We start from the raw sequence: 12920 nt of genomic DNA, 5'->3' as shown, positions 1-12920 counted from the left end.
TGTGAGTGGCTCGCAGCGACTTGAAGTGCTGCTGACTCCAGAGGAGGAGACGGCGGGCGAGTTGTGACATACAACGAGAGCGCAGACCACCTTGGTGGTTGATATATGCTACCGTTGCTGTGCTGTCTGTCCGAACTAACACGTGATTGCCCTGGATCAATGGCCAGAACCTCTGCCGGGCAAGCAGAATTGTCAACAACTCGAGGCAGTTGATATGCCAACGCAGCTGCATGCCCCTTGCAAACAGCGCCCCAGCCCATTTTGAAGGCATCTGTTGTGACCACGACGCGCCTGGAGACCTGCTCTAGGGGAACACCTGCCCGTAGAAACTAGAGGTTTCTACGGGCAGGGCTGAAGAGATGGTGACAGACTGGCGTGATGGATGCCATATGCCCCAGGAGCCTCTGAAAGTGTTTCAGTGGAAACGCTGTTTTCTGTTTGAACGCCTTCAAACAGGTCAGCACAGACTGTGCGTGCTCGTTCATGATGCGTGCTGTCAATGAGACTGAGTTCAACTCCAAACTGAGAAAAGAGATGCTCTGAACTGGGAGGAGCTTGCTCTTTGCCAGTTGACCCGAAGCCCTAATCGGCTGAGGTGCGAGAGCACCAAGTCCCTGTGTGCATACAACATGTCCCGAGAGTGAGCTAGGATTAGCCAATCGTCGAGATAGTTGAGAATGCGAATGCCCACTTCCCTTAACAGGGAAAGAGCTGCCTCTGCGACCTTTGTGAAGACGCAAGGGGACAAGGACAGGCTGAAAGGGAGGACCTTGTACTGATACGCCCAACCCTTGAATACAAACCGCAGGAAGGGTCTGTGTCAAGGTAGAATCGAGTCCTTCAGGTCTACCGGCACGAACCAATCTTGATGCTGGATGCTCACCAGAATGCATTTTTGCGTCAGCATCTTGAACGGGAGCCCGGTTCAGTACTTGCTGGTCCAAGATTGGCTGCAACCCACCGCCTTTTTTTGATACGATGAAGTAGGGGCTGTAAAACCCCTTCTTCATCTCGGCCAGAGGGACAAGTTCTATCGCACCCTTCCGTAGGAGGGTGGCGATCTCCACGCGCAAGGTAGCAGCATTTTCGTCCTTCACCAAGGTGAAGTGTATACCGCTGAACCTGGGCGGACGCCTGGTGAACTGAATCGCGTAGCCGAGTTGGACGGTCCGGACCAGCCATCGCGACAGATTGGAAAGCGCAAGCTACGCATCCAAGTTCTGCGTGAGGGGGACCAAAGGGACAACATCGCCGGATTTACCGGCAGGTGGGGCGTCGCGGCGGAGCGGATCTTGAGGTGCCACACCATGTCGTGGCCGTGCTGTGTCTAGGGACATCGAAGCACTTACCTGGCTCCTTGTGACCACCCCTGGAACAGCCTTGGACGGGGGAGGAAGAGGCCTGTCCTCGCAACCTGTGGAGACTGTCACATCGGGGGTGGATGTGTGCCACAGCTGGATGTGCAGGTGTGGGGAGCGCCAATCCTACAAGGGAAAAAAGGTGGACGGTGGTCGTGATGACGACCGTGCACACCGGGTATGTGACACAGGGAAGGAGGAAACCACTCTTTTGCTGAACTGTTGGGTACCGCAGCCACTTGGGCATATGCCAGATAGCCTCCCTCTGCTGCTTCACCGTCGAGAACTGCTGGGCAAAGTCCTCGACGGTGTCGCCGAATAGGCCAGCCTGGGAGATGGGGGCAGCAAGGAACCGTGTCTTGTCGGCCTCACCCATCTCGACCAGGTTGAGCCAAAGGTGGCGCTCCTGGACCACTAATGTGGACATCGTCCGCCCGAGAGACCGCGCCATGACCTTCGTCGCTCAGAAAGCGAGGTCGGTCACCAAGCGCAGTTCCTGCATCAGATCTGGGGCGGAACTACCCTTGTGCAGTTCTTTTAGCGCCTTGGCTTGGTGGACCTGCAGGAGAGCCATGGCGTGCAGGGCAGAGGTGGCTTGTCCAGCAGCGCTGTGGTCTTTGGCTGTCAGGGATGACGTGACCTACAAGGCTTGGATGGAGCTTTGGGCGTCCACACCAGGTGCAGACGCTCTGCGGGTATAGGTGCACCGCAAGTGCCTTATCCACTGGGGGAATCGCCATATAGCCCCTGGCCGCCCTGCCATCGAGGGTAGTGAAGGCGGGGGAACTGAGAAATTAGGACCGGGCAGTAAAAGGTGCCTCCCACGATTTTGTCAGCTCCTCGTGCACTTCCGGGAAGAAAGGCACTGGAGCGGGGAGTGGCTGCTTTGAGCGGCCGCCTGGGAAAGTATGTCCATCATCTCTGCATCAGCCTGTGACTGGACAATCATCCCCAAAGGGGGGAGCCCAGCTGAGGCTTCTGCGTCTGACTGGACAAGCCCGCTCTCCGATGCTGCGCTCGAGAGCTCATCACCTTCACGGGTTCCGAACAAGAGATCGAACTCGCCATGAGTTGAGCCGGCGGACTCATCCGGAAGCCCGATCGGGGCAGACGAGCGTGCTGGGGAATGGGAGGTCCGCGGGGGGATACCCAGCGGAGACGGTCCCATTGGGGTCCCCAAAACGCCCCCAGTTCTAGCCGTGCTGGCCTCAAACCTGTAGGTAGAAGGACCGAGGCGGGGAGTTGCTGGGGTGGCTTGCTTTCTTACATAAGCAAGCCGCGACCGCAACGTTGCCATGGTCATGTTCTCGCAGTGAGAACATGAACCATCCACGAACGCTGCCTCTGTGTGGGTCGCGCCCAGACACGAAAGACAGCGATCGTGACCGTCTGAAGTTGAGAGGTAACGACCGCAACCAGGAATAACATACAATCGGAAAGGCATCTTTAAAAAGACGTGTCTTTAAAAAGACGTTCCGTGTGTGCCGCTCTTTTAGAGAAATATACTCTTTCAGGAAAATATACTCTCTTTTTTCTGCCGAAGCACCCAGGGGCGTTCTCTGCAGTGCACCAGTGCAGAGGAGGGAGAAGCCGCTGAAAGATCCAGCAGAGGTGAATGAACAGTCGTGAGAATTCAGCTCAGTAAGCATGACCGTTCGGCTCCGAAGAGAAAATCTGAATGAGTAGTTGCATACCAGCTCCTTTTATACCCGTATGTCCGGGGGAGTGGCATGCAAATACCACTTGCCAATTTTCATTGGCCTTTTATCAAAGACCAGAGGTGTCTCGGGCTCCCTAGAGTGACCCCTAGTGTCACTACATTGACACAACGTCGAGTGAGTGACAGACAGGGAAAGGTCTATATAAGTCTGAAACACAACAAAAACAACCAGGATAAGGTAAGATCCTGTTACAGGATGTGCAACATGGCTGCACCTGGGGCTTCATTGTGTTTTATATCCTGTGTAAACAGTTCTTCATGAAAGCTTCCACAAAGGTGATGCTAAGCTAAGGGGTCATGTGTTCATTGGCATGACTATTTGCTTAAAGGTTAATGTGATTGATTGCATTATCATTCTAAAGGGGATTGCCTAGGGTGCATGCAGGGTGTTCCCGTGCTTTGTAACAATGTTCTAACCTCCATTAGCGACATTGAATTTGATCCCAAAGTCTCCTCCTGGGCCTCCTGGACTGTGGCTCGCAGTGAGGATTATCCCACCAATGGCTTTTATCTTCCTGATGATGCAGGACACAGCTGGAGTGGACAAGATCCCGTTGTGTCCTATGACCAGACGTCCTATCTGAAATGGAAGTTTTGTGGTTTCCTTGGAATGAGAACACTTTTTTGATTCATTAATTGAGAATCAGAAAAGTCCATTTGATCTGCTGTGCTGAAACATTTGGAAAAATGTTTGGCTCACTGACACTTACAGATTTAAAAATTTTAACATGTCTTTGAAGTTACTACCTGAATCACTACCTGACGATAAAATGAAAATTTGAGCAACCAGGCCATGTGGCATGGTCAGTGCTGTGTAGTAATGGATCACATGTATTCTGGATAATGTAATCAGACTTCAAAAAAGCAATTACTTGTAATTAGATTAAATTACATTTTAAAATACCCATAATTAGATTGCAATTACTTACTTACATATTAATTAATTAATTCCTCCAATTCGTCATTCTAAATTAGCCTACAGCTGATATACATTTCGTAAATGTTCAAGTGTTTTCAAATAGAGCACAACAGTAATCGCCCACTTTTTCAGCCATCTGTGTTCCGGAAGTATTTTCCCCATTCATTTCTTCCATAGACTTTGAATTAAATCCTTCATAAAAGAGTTGTGAGCCATGAACTAAACCAACCAGGAAAGAGTTGAATAACAACATCATGACCTTGTTTTGAGGCAAAAAAGTATTAGAAAATCTGACAAAAAGACAAAGGTACAAAGGCTGTGTACTTACTGTCTTTACTGAGGGCACGGACTACAATCCCATGAAGCATAGTGATTGATGTAATTTAATAAAAAATGATGGGAATATATAAAACTATTTATTTTAGTTAGTTGATTATAAGTATAGAAACAATATATTTTAAGTTTATTGCAAAATATCCCCATATGTACAAATATATGAGTAGTTTAAGGGAAAAGGGAGACCGACTCGATTATGTCATTCACTGTGCGCCATGGGAGTGGGCGGTCTCTCTGAGCCATGTTTCACGGGTTTCCTTGGTCTCGGTTCTCTGATTGGTGGATCTTTCTCTGCTGTACCATGGGTAATGTAGTTATTTCCAATGAATTCCGCTATCAAACATAATTTTTAAACAATGTTGAAACAACACAGACAAATGGCTTTAACGGAAGCATATACCATCAATGAAAAACCTCATAGCTCGCGGTAGGTCTATCTTAAAAGTTTTATAAGTTATCGTTGAAAATCAATTAGTCTATAGGATAAATGAATGGGATATTTACTTCCGGAAACAGACTGTTGCACTGTATTGTGATGGAATTGCATAAACAGACCTGATACTGGCCACCAGCCATAATTGCACTGAAGATGGAGCAGTAATCCACACATAAATACTGAACTGATTGCATTAGGGCAGTAAATGTATTTTTAGTTTTCGTAAATTGCTTTTGTACTCAGCTTTTGCTGATTAACAAATATAACTTGTCTGATCTGTTACCACACATGGATGCTGTTTGTAGTGCCAAAATTGCTGGAGTAAGAACAAAGTGCCTATTTTCTTTCACTCAGAAACAGACAAATAGCGAGTAAAGCACACACAAAAAATCGTATCAATTCTTATATTTTGATCCGTTAAGTAAGTTTTCATTTATGCATTTAAGCAACATTACTTCAAAATGGTACAAGTTTTTCCTACTCAAATGCACGTGACATCAAATAAACAAGAATTAGGCCAGATGTAATCCAAAATCAATCAGATTAGATTACTTTAAAATATAATCCAAGAGATTACATTACTGACTACTATTTTAGTCATGTAATTCTTAATCATTACCAGATTACATTTCAGAAATAATCTACCCAGCACTGGGGACGGTTGATAATATTCGCATCAAAGCACATTAATGCAAAAATGTGTCAAATTCTGTCAATCTTCATTTACCCTTATGTCCCAAACTTCTGTGAATTAATTTCATCTGTGGAACGCAAAAGGAGATATTTTACAGAAAGTCTGTGCTGCTCTTTTCTATATATAAACAGTAAACAGTGGCCAGTGGCTGTCAAACACCAAAAAGAACAATAAATGTACCATAAAATTAGTCCATATGGCTTGTACGCATTATTTGAAGTATTCTGAAGCCATATGATAGCTTCGTGTGAAGAACTGACTTAGAGCTTGGAGCTTGACGGCCCCTGGTCACTTTGGAAAAGGGCAGCTTGGACATTCTGCAATATATATCGTTTTGTGTTCTATGGAAGGAAGAAAGCGAAATGTGTTTGGAACAACTTGAGGGTAAATAAATGATGACAGAATTTTAATTTTTGGGTGGACGATCCCTTTAAATTCAAAAAGACAATGAACTATGTTGTTACTTTAACATTAAGACCTTTCAAAAAACATTTCAGTTATAGCATAAGCAGCTATAAAAGTGTACATTTGATTTATCCTCCAGATTCAGATTGCAGACCTTGGCCTGTCATGCGGGGGTTATCATAGCATTGTTGCACCTTAGGTGGGCTTTAAACCTGCAACTTTCAGAGGCGCCAATCTGCCTGGTAGCTCATTCTGTCAGAAGTGACAATCTGGTTCACTCAGGAATAAAAAAGAAAACAGACTTACACAAGTAATTTACTTGCGGCCTAGACTATAAAGGGCTACAATTCAACATCGACCTGACATACAATCCCAGTTGCCATAAATCAGAACCCTCTTTTTCAAGTTTATCTAATTGTTGATCATTTCAAGATTTGATTATAGACAGATGCTTCTTGTTCCTGTGTTTCGACTCACTCTAGAGCTCACAAGGCAGTTGAGCACAGCAGTCTGGACATCTCAGCAACTTTGTGGCTCATTAAGCTTTACAAGATCAGCCACTTTCTATTAATAGTCAGTTATTTGGCATCTCTCACTCAAGCATTTATAATGATGACCAAGTGCACTATTCCTCAAGGCATTTGCTATCAATGTTATGTTAGACTAATACTCTAAATAATAATTAAATAGCTCATTCGATTGATGCATTGCTTAGTTTACTGCTTGCAGCCCCTTTACTTGCATTTCTCAGATGAAGCTCAGGGAGTCTGAACTGTATTCCTAGCAAACTTTGAGCAGCTTATCCATATAAGGTGCTGTTTTTGGATCCACACACTGCTGTGGAAAACACAGCCTCAGTGTATCATGTCTCTGAGAGCTACTGAGTTTGTATGAAAGAGTGTGTCACAAATACAGAAAGAGAGAATGAGACAAGTCCTTGTGGAAGAATAATAATGTGGCTGTAAAATACTAACATATCTACAACCAAGGAATTACAGCACTGAAAACAATAAATTAAGGCTAAATACTCAATATACTACGGTTATATGCAGTATTTTCATTTAAAGATAAATAAAATATGCTATAAAATTGATGAGACACAGTGTTGATGAAAAGTAGCTTGGCTTGTAGCCATATGCCCTGAGGTCAGAAGAAGGGAAACACAGGCTATGCAGGAAGAGGGTGGAGGGGAGGGATGGCACATAAGATAAGATATGATACATTTAGTTCTAAACTTTCTCTCATTATGCATTCAGCGTGAAGATTGTCTGGTTGTCCAACAAAATGATAAGCTATATATGGGCTATTTTGTCCTCCCTGAGATTAAAAAGCCAGATAAGAGAATTTGTGTCTCATCCTTCACGACCCCCTTATTAAATAATACCTACTGCACTATAAACCCATGTACTATTATAGTGAGCCTGAACAATCTACAACAACTATTATTAGTAGTATTATAACTAGTGACTTTGAGAAATAACTACAATTAATAGACACTGAAATGTTGCATGTAAATACTGGACTCAACCCATAGATTCAACAGGCAAAGACACTAATAATAATAATAATAATAATAATAATAATACAATTAATAATAATAATAATAATAATACAATTAATAATAATAATAATAATAATAATAATAATACAATTAATAATAATAATAATAATAATAATAATAATAATAATGATAATAATAATAATAAAATAATAATAGATTATAAAGATCAGAACATTTATTACCATAAATTAATTTAGAAAAAGCAATTATAAAATGTTTGTAGAAGTGAACTGCACTCAGACACGCATGGGATTTGTATATTGATGAAACTGTAATGTAAATACAATTTAAACCCTTACCCCGTTGGCAGCTGCCATCTGTACGATAACTTCTGTTGCAGCCCGGCTGAAGTATCTTCCATCGCTGCCTACTACCATCGTGCATCCCTGACGGTCCCTCAAGTCGATGGAGGAAAGGACACTTTGGATGTAATTTTGAAGATAGTTCTTTTTACTCTCAAAAACAGCTGTCTTCTTTCTCAGGCCGTTTGTCCCTGGTCTCTGGTCATCGAAAGGGGACGTTTGGATAGTCAAAATGGGTATAGGGTTAGTCTCCATGGTCTTCTGGGACGCGCCTTCTTATTCTTAAAATATTTTAACAATGAAATTGTCAACAACTGTGGAAACGGAAACAAAAAAATGAGGAACGATGCGATTTATTCGAAATATCTTCAAAAGCAATTCGGCGTTGGAGTCTCAAACTTTTCCCAGAGAAACAGAGGCAGCAGCGAGTAGGGTGCGCCACAGCGCAGTGCGCTTCTGCCAAAGAGTGGATTATTTAAGACGCGTCCAGTGACGCTTCTTTGGAAAAGTATTGTGCGACAGCTGTCTTCTCATCCCACCGGGAAGGACTGTGATCCAAACACAAAATATACAGACTAAAAGTATGTAAAAGACAAAGAAATGTTTCAAGATGAGTGTTACGCTCACAGCTCACCAACACCCTTTCCCCGAGCTGTCATCCGCACAATTGCTTGCCAAAAAGACAGGGAGGGTACAAACCTCAATCAGCTAACGCTCTGGCCAAAAATAGCCCATGATGTGGGGGTGCGAATAGCAACAGTGAGCTGATGTGTAATCGGACGCCTCTACTGTCAGTGGCACACTGGCAAAGATGCACGAGGGAATAGCAACTCTCTTAACCCTAACTCTCACCTGGTGCCCACTAGATAAAATCCCACTCATCGCTTCTAGCTGTTTTTGTGTCTATAAGAAACAGCATCAAATGTGGAATGGTCCAAACTTCGGATGAGACAAATGACAAAGTAGTATTATTCTAACTTCAACAAACATCATTTGTCATGATGCTGTATTTTCCATATTACACTTTTATGCCGTAAAAATACAATATTTTACTGATTTTATAATACTATAAAGATACAGTAACTATATTTTAAGTAAATCGCAAGTCCACTCAAGCACATGCATCTCCGCAGGTCTACAGTATTTTGAGAAAAATGTGACACTGATTTCATGAGCACCTTTCTCCCTCTTGTGGACATACAAATAATAGACGTCATAATAGACATCAGGCTGTAAGTCTTTATAACAGTGTTGCTAGAGTGTTGAAATACAATTTGACAATAAATGTCGCATTCAAATTATAAAATGTCATTAAAGGAATATTCTGGGTTCAGTATGAGTTAAGCTCAGTCGACAGCATTTGTGGCATAATGCTGATTATCACAAAAATAAATTTGGACTTACCCATCCTTTGCTTTAAAAAATGCAAAAATCTGTGTTACAGTGAGGTATTTACAATGGAAGTGAATGGGGGCCAATCCATAAACGTTAAAATACTTTCTGTTTTAAAAGTAAAGCCATAAGACGTAAACAATATGCGTGTTAATTTGATTTTAGTGCGATAAAATTTAGTGCGCTTATTACCTCTTCTGTGTAAAGTTATAGCCAATTTTACAACTTCTTTGCCATGACAATGTAATGTCAACAAACCCTAAAACCCTAAAATCACCATTTAAACAACTTTACAGCTCAAATAATACATTAATTTTAACAGAAGAATTAATATAAATGCTTTTATAAAATTATAAGTTTCATATTTCTGCATTTAAACCTTCCATAAATTGGCCCCATTCACTTCCATTGTAAGTGTCTCACTGTAACCTCCATTTTTGCTTTTTTAACGTAAAGGAAGGACGAGTCAAAATTATTTTTGTGGTAATCAACATTATGCCACAAATGCTGTCGACTGAGCTTAACTTGTACTGAACCTGGAACATTCCTTTCAAAAAACGCTAATAAGCTTTAAAATCCTTTATCAACACTGTTTAAATCCGACTCATATGTCAAATGTTTGTTTGCAACAAGTTAATCAATAAAACAAAATAAAAGGGATATAAAATATTAAGGGCTTTGGGTCAGATATTGTAAATGTAGCCTATACATTCAAAAATTATTCCTGGCAAACGTATAGATTTAAACAAATGTTTTAAATTAGATTTAGGCTATGCAAATATAAATAACTTTGCAATAAATTTAGTTCAATAAATGCCAAAGCAAGTATAGATGCTATTTACCAAACTGTAGGCCTATTGTTTCAAACTTGTTGTTTTAAAAGTGTATCCTCCTCACTAATTTTAGTACTACACATTTATTCTGAATTAACATGTAGAAAATGTAAATATTACCCTATTCAATTTAATGGCAATTCATCATGCAAATGAAATGCCTGAAAACAGGTTGAAATACTTTTACATTTTGAGTGTATAGGCAATAATTCACATGCCAGCTTGTAGAAACTTGGGCTACATGAAATGATCCTAAATTATTAACGAAGGCAAAGAATGAAAAAACATAATTAAAACTTGACAATGATACTTTATTTTAATACATACATTTCACATGATTTCAGACAGCTTCTCGGACAAATATATTACCATTTATTTATTTACACTACAACTTTAAGAGCAATTTGCAATGGCAGAAATGTTTTGTACAAAATACAATGTGATATATGTAATATACTTGATACAAGAAGAATTAGGTTTTCACATTTTTTCCAGTCACAGTTTACAGCAGTACATCAATGAGGATACACTATTCGTAGTGTGTCTGTGAAAGGAACAGAATTTAGCAGTGCAGTCCTTGGCACTGATGGTAACACACTGGGAGTAACACAAGATGTTGGCCTTGGAAATACACAACTGAAGTCAGCTGTGGTGAGTTGATGGGGCAAGTTTTTGTTTGGAGAGACTGTTGATTTGGACATGATACTGTCGATGGTGAAAGAACATTTCTGGGTCTTAGGTTGGGACCTTTGCGGAATTTCTGCAGGTTCGTGGACCTTAATGTTGAGAGTCTGATAGTGAAAATATGGAGGTGGCACCATGACGGCATCCAGCACTGGCAAATATCCAACAGGATTAGCCTGAGCTGGCACCGGCGCAGGAACACAGTACGGTCTCCCATATGCTCGATAACTTAACGTTGGGTGGTAAAGCACCAGGCCATCTTTGGTGAATTCCGGCTGGTTCCTTTTGAATCTTTTTCTCCTGCGCAGAAAACTGCCATTGTCAAACATGTCCTCGGATGCGGGGTCCAGGGACCAATAGTTGCCTTTCCCCGGGTTACCGGGCTGTCTCGGGATCTTGATGAAACAGTCGTTCAGTGACAAGTTGTGTCTGATGGAGTTCTGCCAAGCGGGGAACTTCTCCTTGTAGTACGGAAACTTGTTGCTGATGAAGTCGCAGATGCCGCTCAGAGTCAACTTCTTCACGGGGCTCTGCAGGATGGCCATGGTTATGAGAGCGATGTAGGAATACGGGGGTTTGACCGCAGAGTTTTGCTTTGGGCCAGAAGCTGTGGAGGCCTCCGCGCAAAAGCTACTCTCGCTCTCTCCAGAAGATTCGGACTCCGAATGGTCCATGTCCGATGAGACCGCCTCCGTGGTGTCACTGCAAGGCATGAAATATTCTCTGTCACTATCACTGTGGGCCCCTCCGATGATGTCTATTTCATCCTCCTCCGAAGAGATGGGGACTTGCTGCACTTCGTAATCCTTGGAGAGGGTCATGGCTGGAGACCCCCAAATGTGGAAGACAAGATTTGTGGTTGTTAGTAGCAGGTGTGGTTGGTTTGCAGGACTCATGGAAATGAGTCTGGAAATGAGGGCTGTTTATAAGGGGGCACACGCACTCTGTCTTTGGTCGGACCAATAGGAGTGAAGTGTCACCACAGGGACTCGGGACAATTAGGAAGGTGTGGGAATCTTTGACCTGCTTTAAACAATATAAAATGAGATGCACTCGAGCATGGTGCATGCTGATATGAACTTATTTTATACTTGGCAAAGTTAAGCATATTTTCATATAGCCTATGATTAAAACTATTTTTTATCTTACTTTTGACCTTTTTTTTTTTTTTGGCCAAATATTATGACGCAATAAAATGTAAATTATTAATAAATTAATTATATTTTCCACCGGCCTGATCGTTTGGCAAAATCAATCAATCAATCTATTTATCTATCTATCTCGATCGACCGACCATTAAAAAGTAAATAATACAATTTGTATTATTTTTATAATTATTATATTGTTGTTGTTATTGAAGAGAAGTATACAAATTATTAGACATTAATATATTTACTAGGGTAAATACTAATAAATAAAATTAATTAATATAAAATACTAATACAATTAATAAAGTTACGATTCCATATATATATATATATTAAAAATACACATTTATGCCATTATTATAATAATAGGCCTAATTCTAAAACGTAATTATTTTCGGCCCTGAAAATCACCTATAGCCTACTATTATAAATGGTGGTAAGATATTATATAGGCTATAGGCTACTATATAAGATTGATATAAGATAGTATATATAGCCTACTATCTTATATAAATGATAGGCCTTACATTTAAGGACAAACCTGTTTTTATGTCTACTGTTATTTCTTTTCTATATTTCATCAGCTGAACGATCAACGGCAGTTAAACCTATTGAATTCCTCACAGCCTCGTTTTCATTCCCGTTAAAAACTAAAATAAGGCTCTACGTTTTGGCATTAGGATTCTTTTTTTTCTTCTTCTTTCTTTCTTGTTTTAGCGTTTCGTGAATATGTCAAAAAACATAAGTAGGCTATGTTTTAAAATATATTTAGTAAAACATATTACATTTATATATATATATATATATATATATATATATATATATATATATATATATATATATATATTTTTATCAGTAGGCTTTTTTAAACCGACTCATCAATATGGAATAAATTACGAAATGTAGGCCCTATATGCCATTCATTTTAGATTAGATTAATTTTAAGTAAACTAGAGGATCATGTTGAATTACTCTCCAATTCAGAAGCAGGTTAGCGCAGTGGGTGCTGGGATGTACGGTGAATTTTCACACCACGCCTAACTACCGGTTTAAAAGAGTGATTTTCCCCCCGATACCGCCTGGGTTTCGTTTGGTTTGTCACCTCAAGATACCCGCAGGTGGTGTGACCATG

General features: G+C 41.1%; 2 protein-coding genes across 2 annotated transcripts in view; both read right to left on the bottom strand.

Moving 5' to 3' along the window:
- LOC127415005 (phosphoglucomutase-like protein 5) overlaps positions 1–8409 on the bottom strand; it is a 51987-nt gene extending 43578 nt beyond the window's left edge. The window contains exons 1-2 of the mRNA XM_051653443.1: positions 7729–8409; positions 3496–3658 (exon numbers count right to left, since the gene is read on the bottom strand). Of these exons, the coding sequence (XP_051509403.1) occupies positions 3496–3658; positions 7729–7986 (421 nt within the window). The 5' untranslated portion in view covers positions 7987–8409. The remainder of the gene's footprint in view (positions 1–3495; positions 3659–7728) is intronic.
- A 2062-nt stretch (positions 8410–10471) lies between these two features.
- LOC127414987 (forkhead box protein D5-like) lies at positions 10472–11461 on the bottom strand. Its single transcript, XM_051653417.1, has one exon. It carries the CDS (start codon positions 11459–11461, stop codon positions 10472–10474), a length of 990 nt encoding a protein of 329 aa, XP_051509377.1.
- Positions 11462–12920: the final 1459 nt, after the last annotated feature.

Source organism: Myxocyprinus asiaticus, chromosome 24 (genome assembly GCF_019703515.2).
Source record: "Myxocyprinus asiaticus isolate MX2 ecotype Aquarium Trade chromosome 24, UBuf_Myxa_2, whole genome shotgun sequence".
Lineage (NCBI taxonomy): Eukaryota > Metazoa > Chordata > Actinopteri > Cypriniformes > Catostomidae > Myxocyprinus > Myxocyprinus asiaticus.
Note: the sequence above shows the minus strand (reverse complement) of the source record. Positions and strands in the feature narration are given on the sequence as shown.

Bases quoted from the DNA above. Each gene is read 5' to 3' on its own strand.
- LOC127414987 (XM_051653417.1), bottom strand. From the start codon at position 11,461: ATGACCCTCTCCAAGGATTACGAAGTGCAGCAAGTCCCCATCTCTTCG.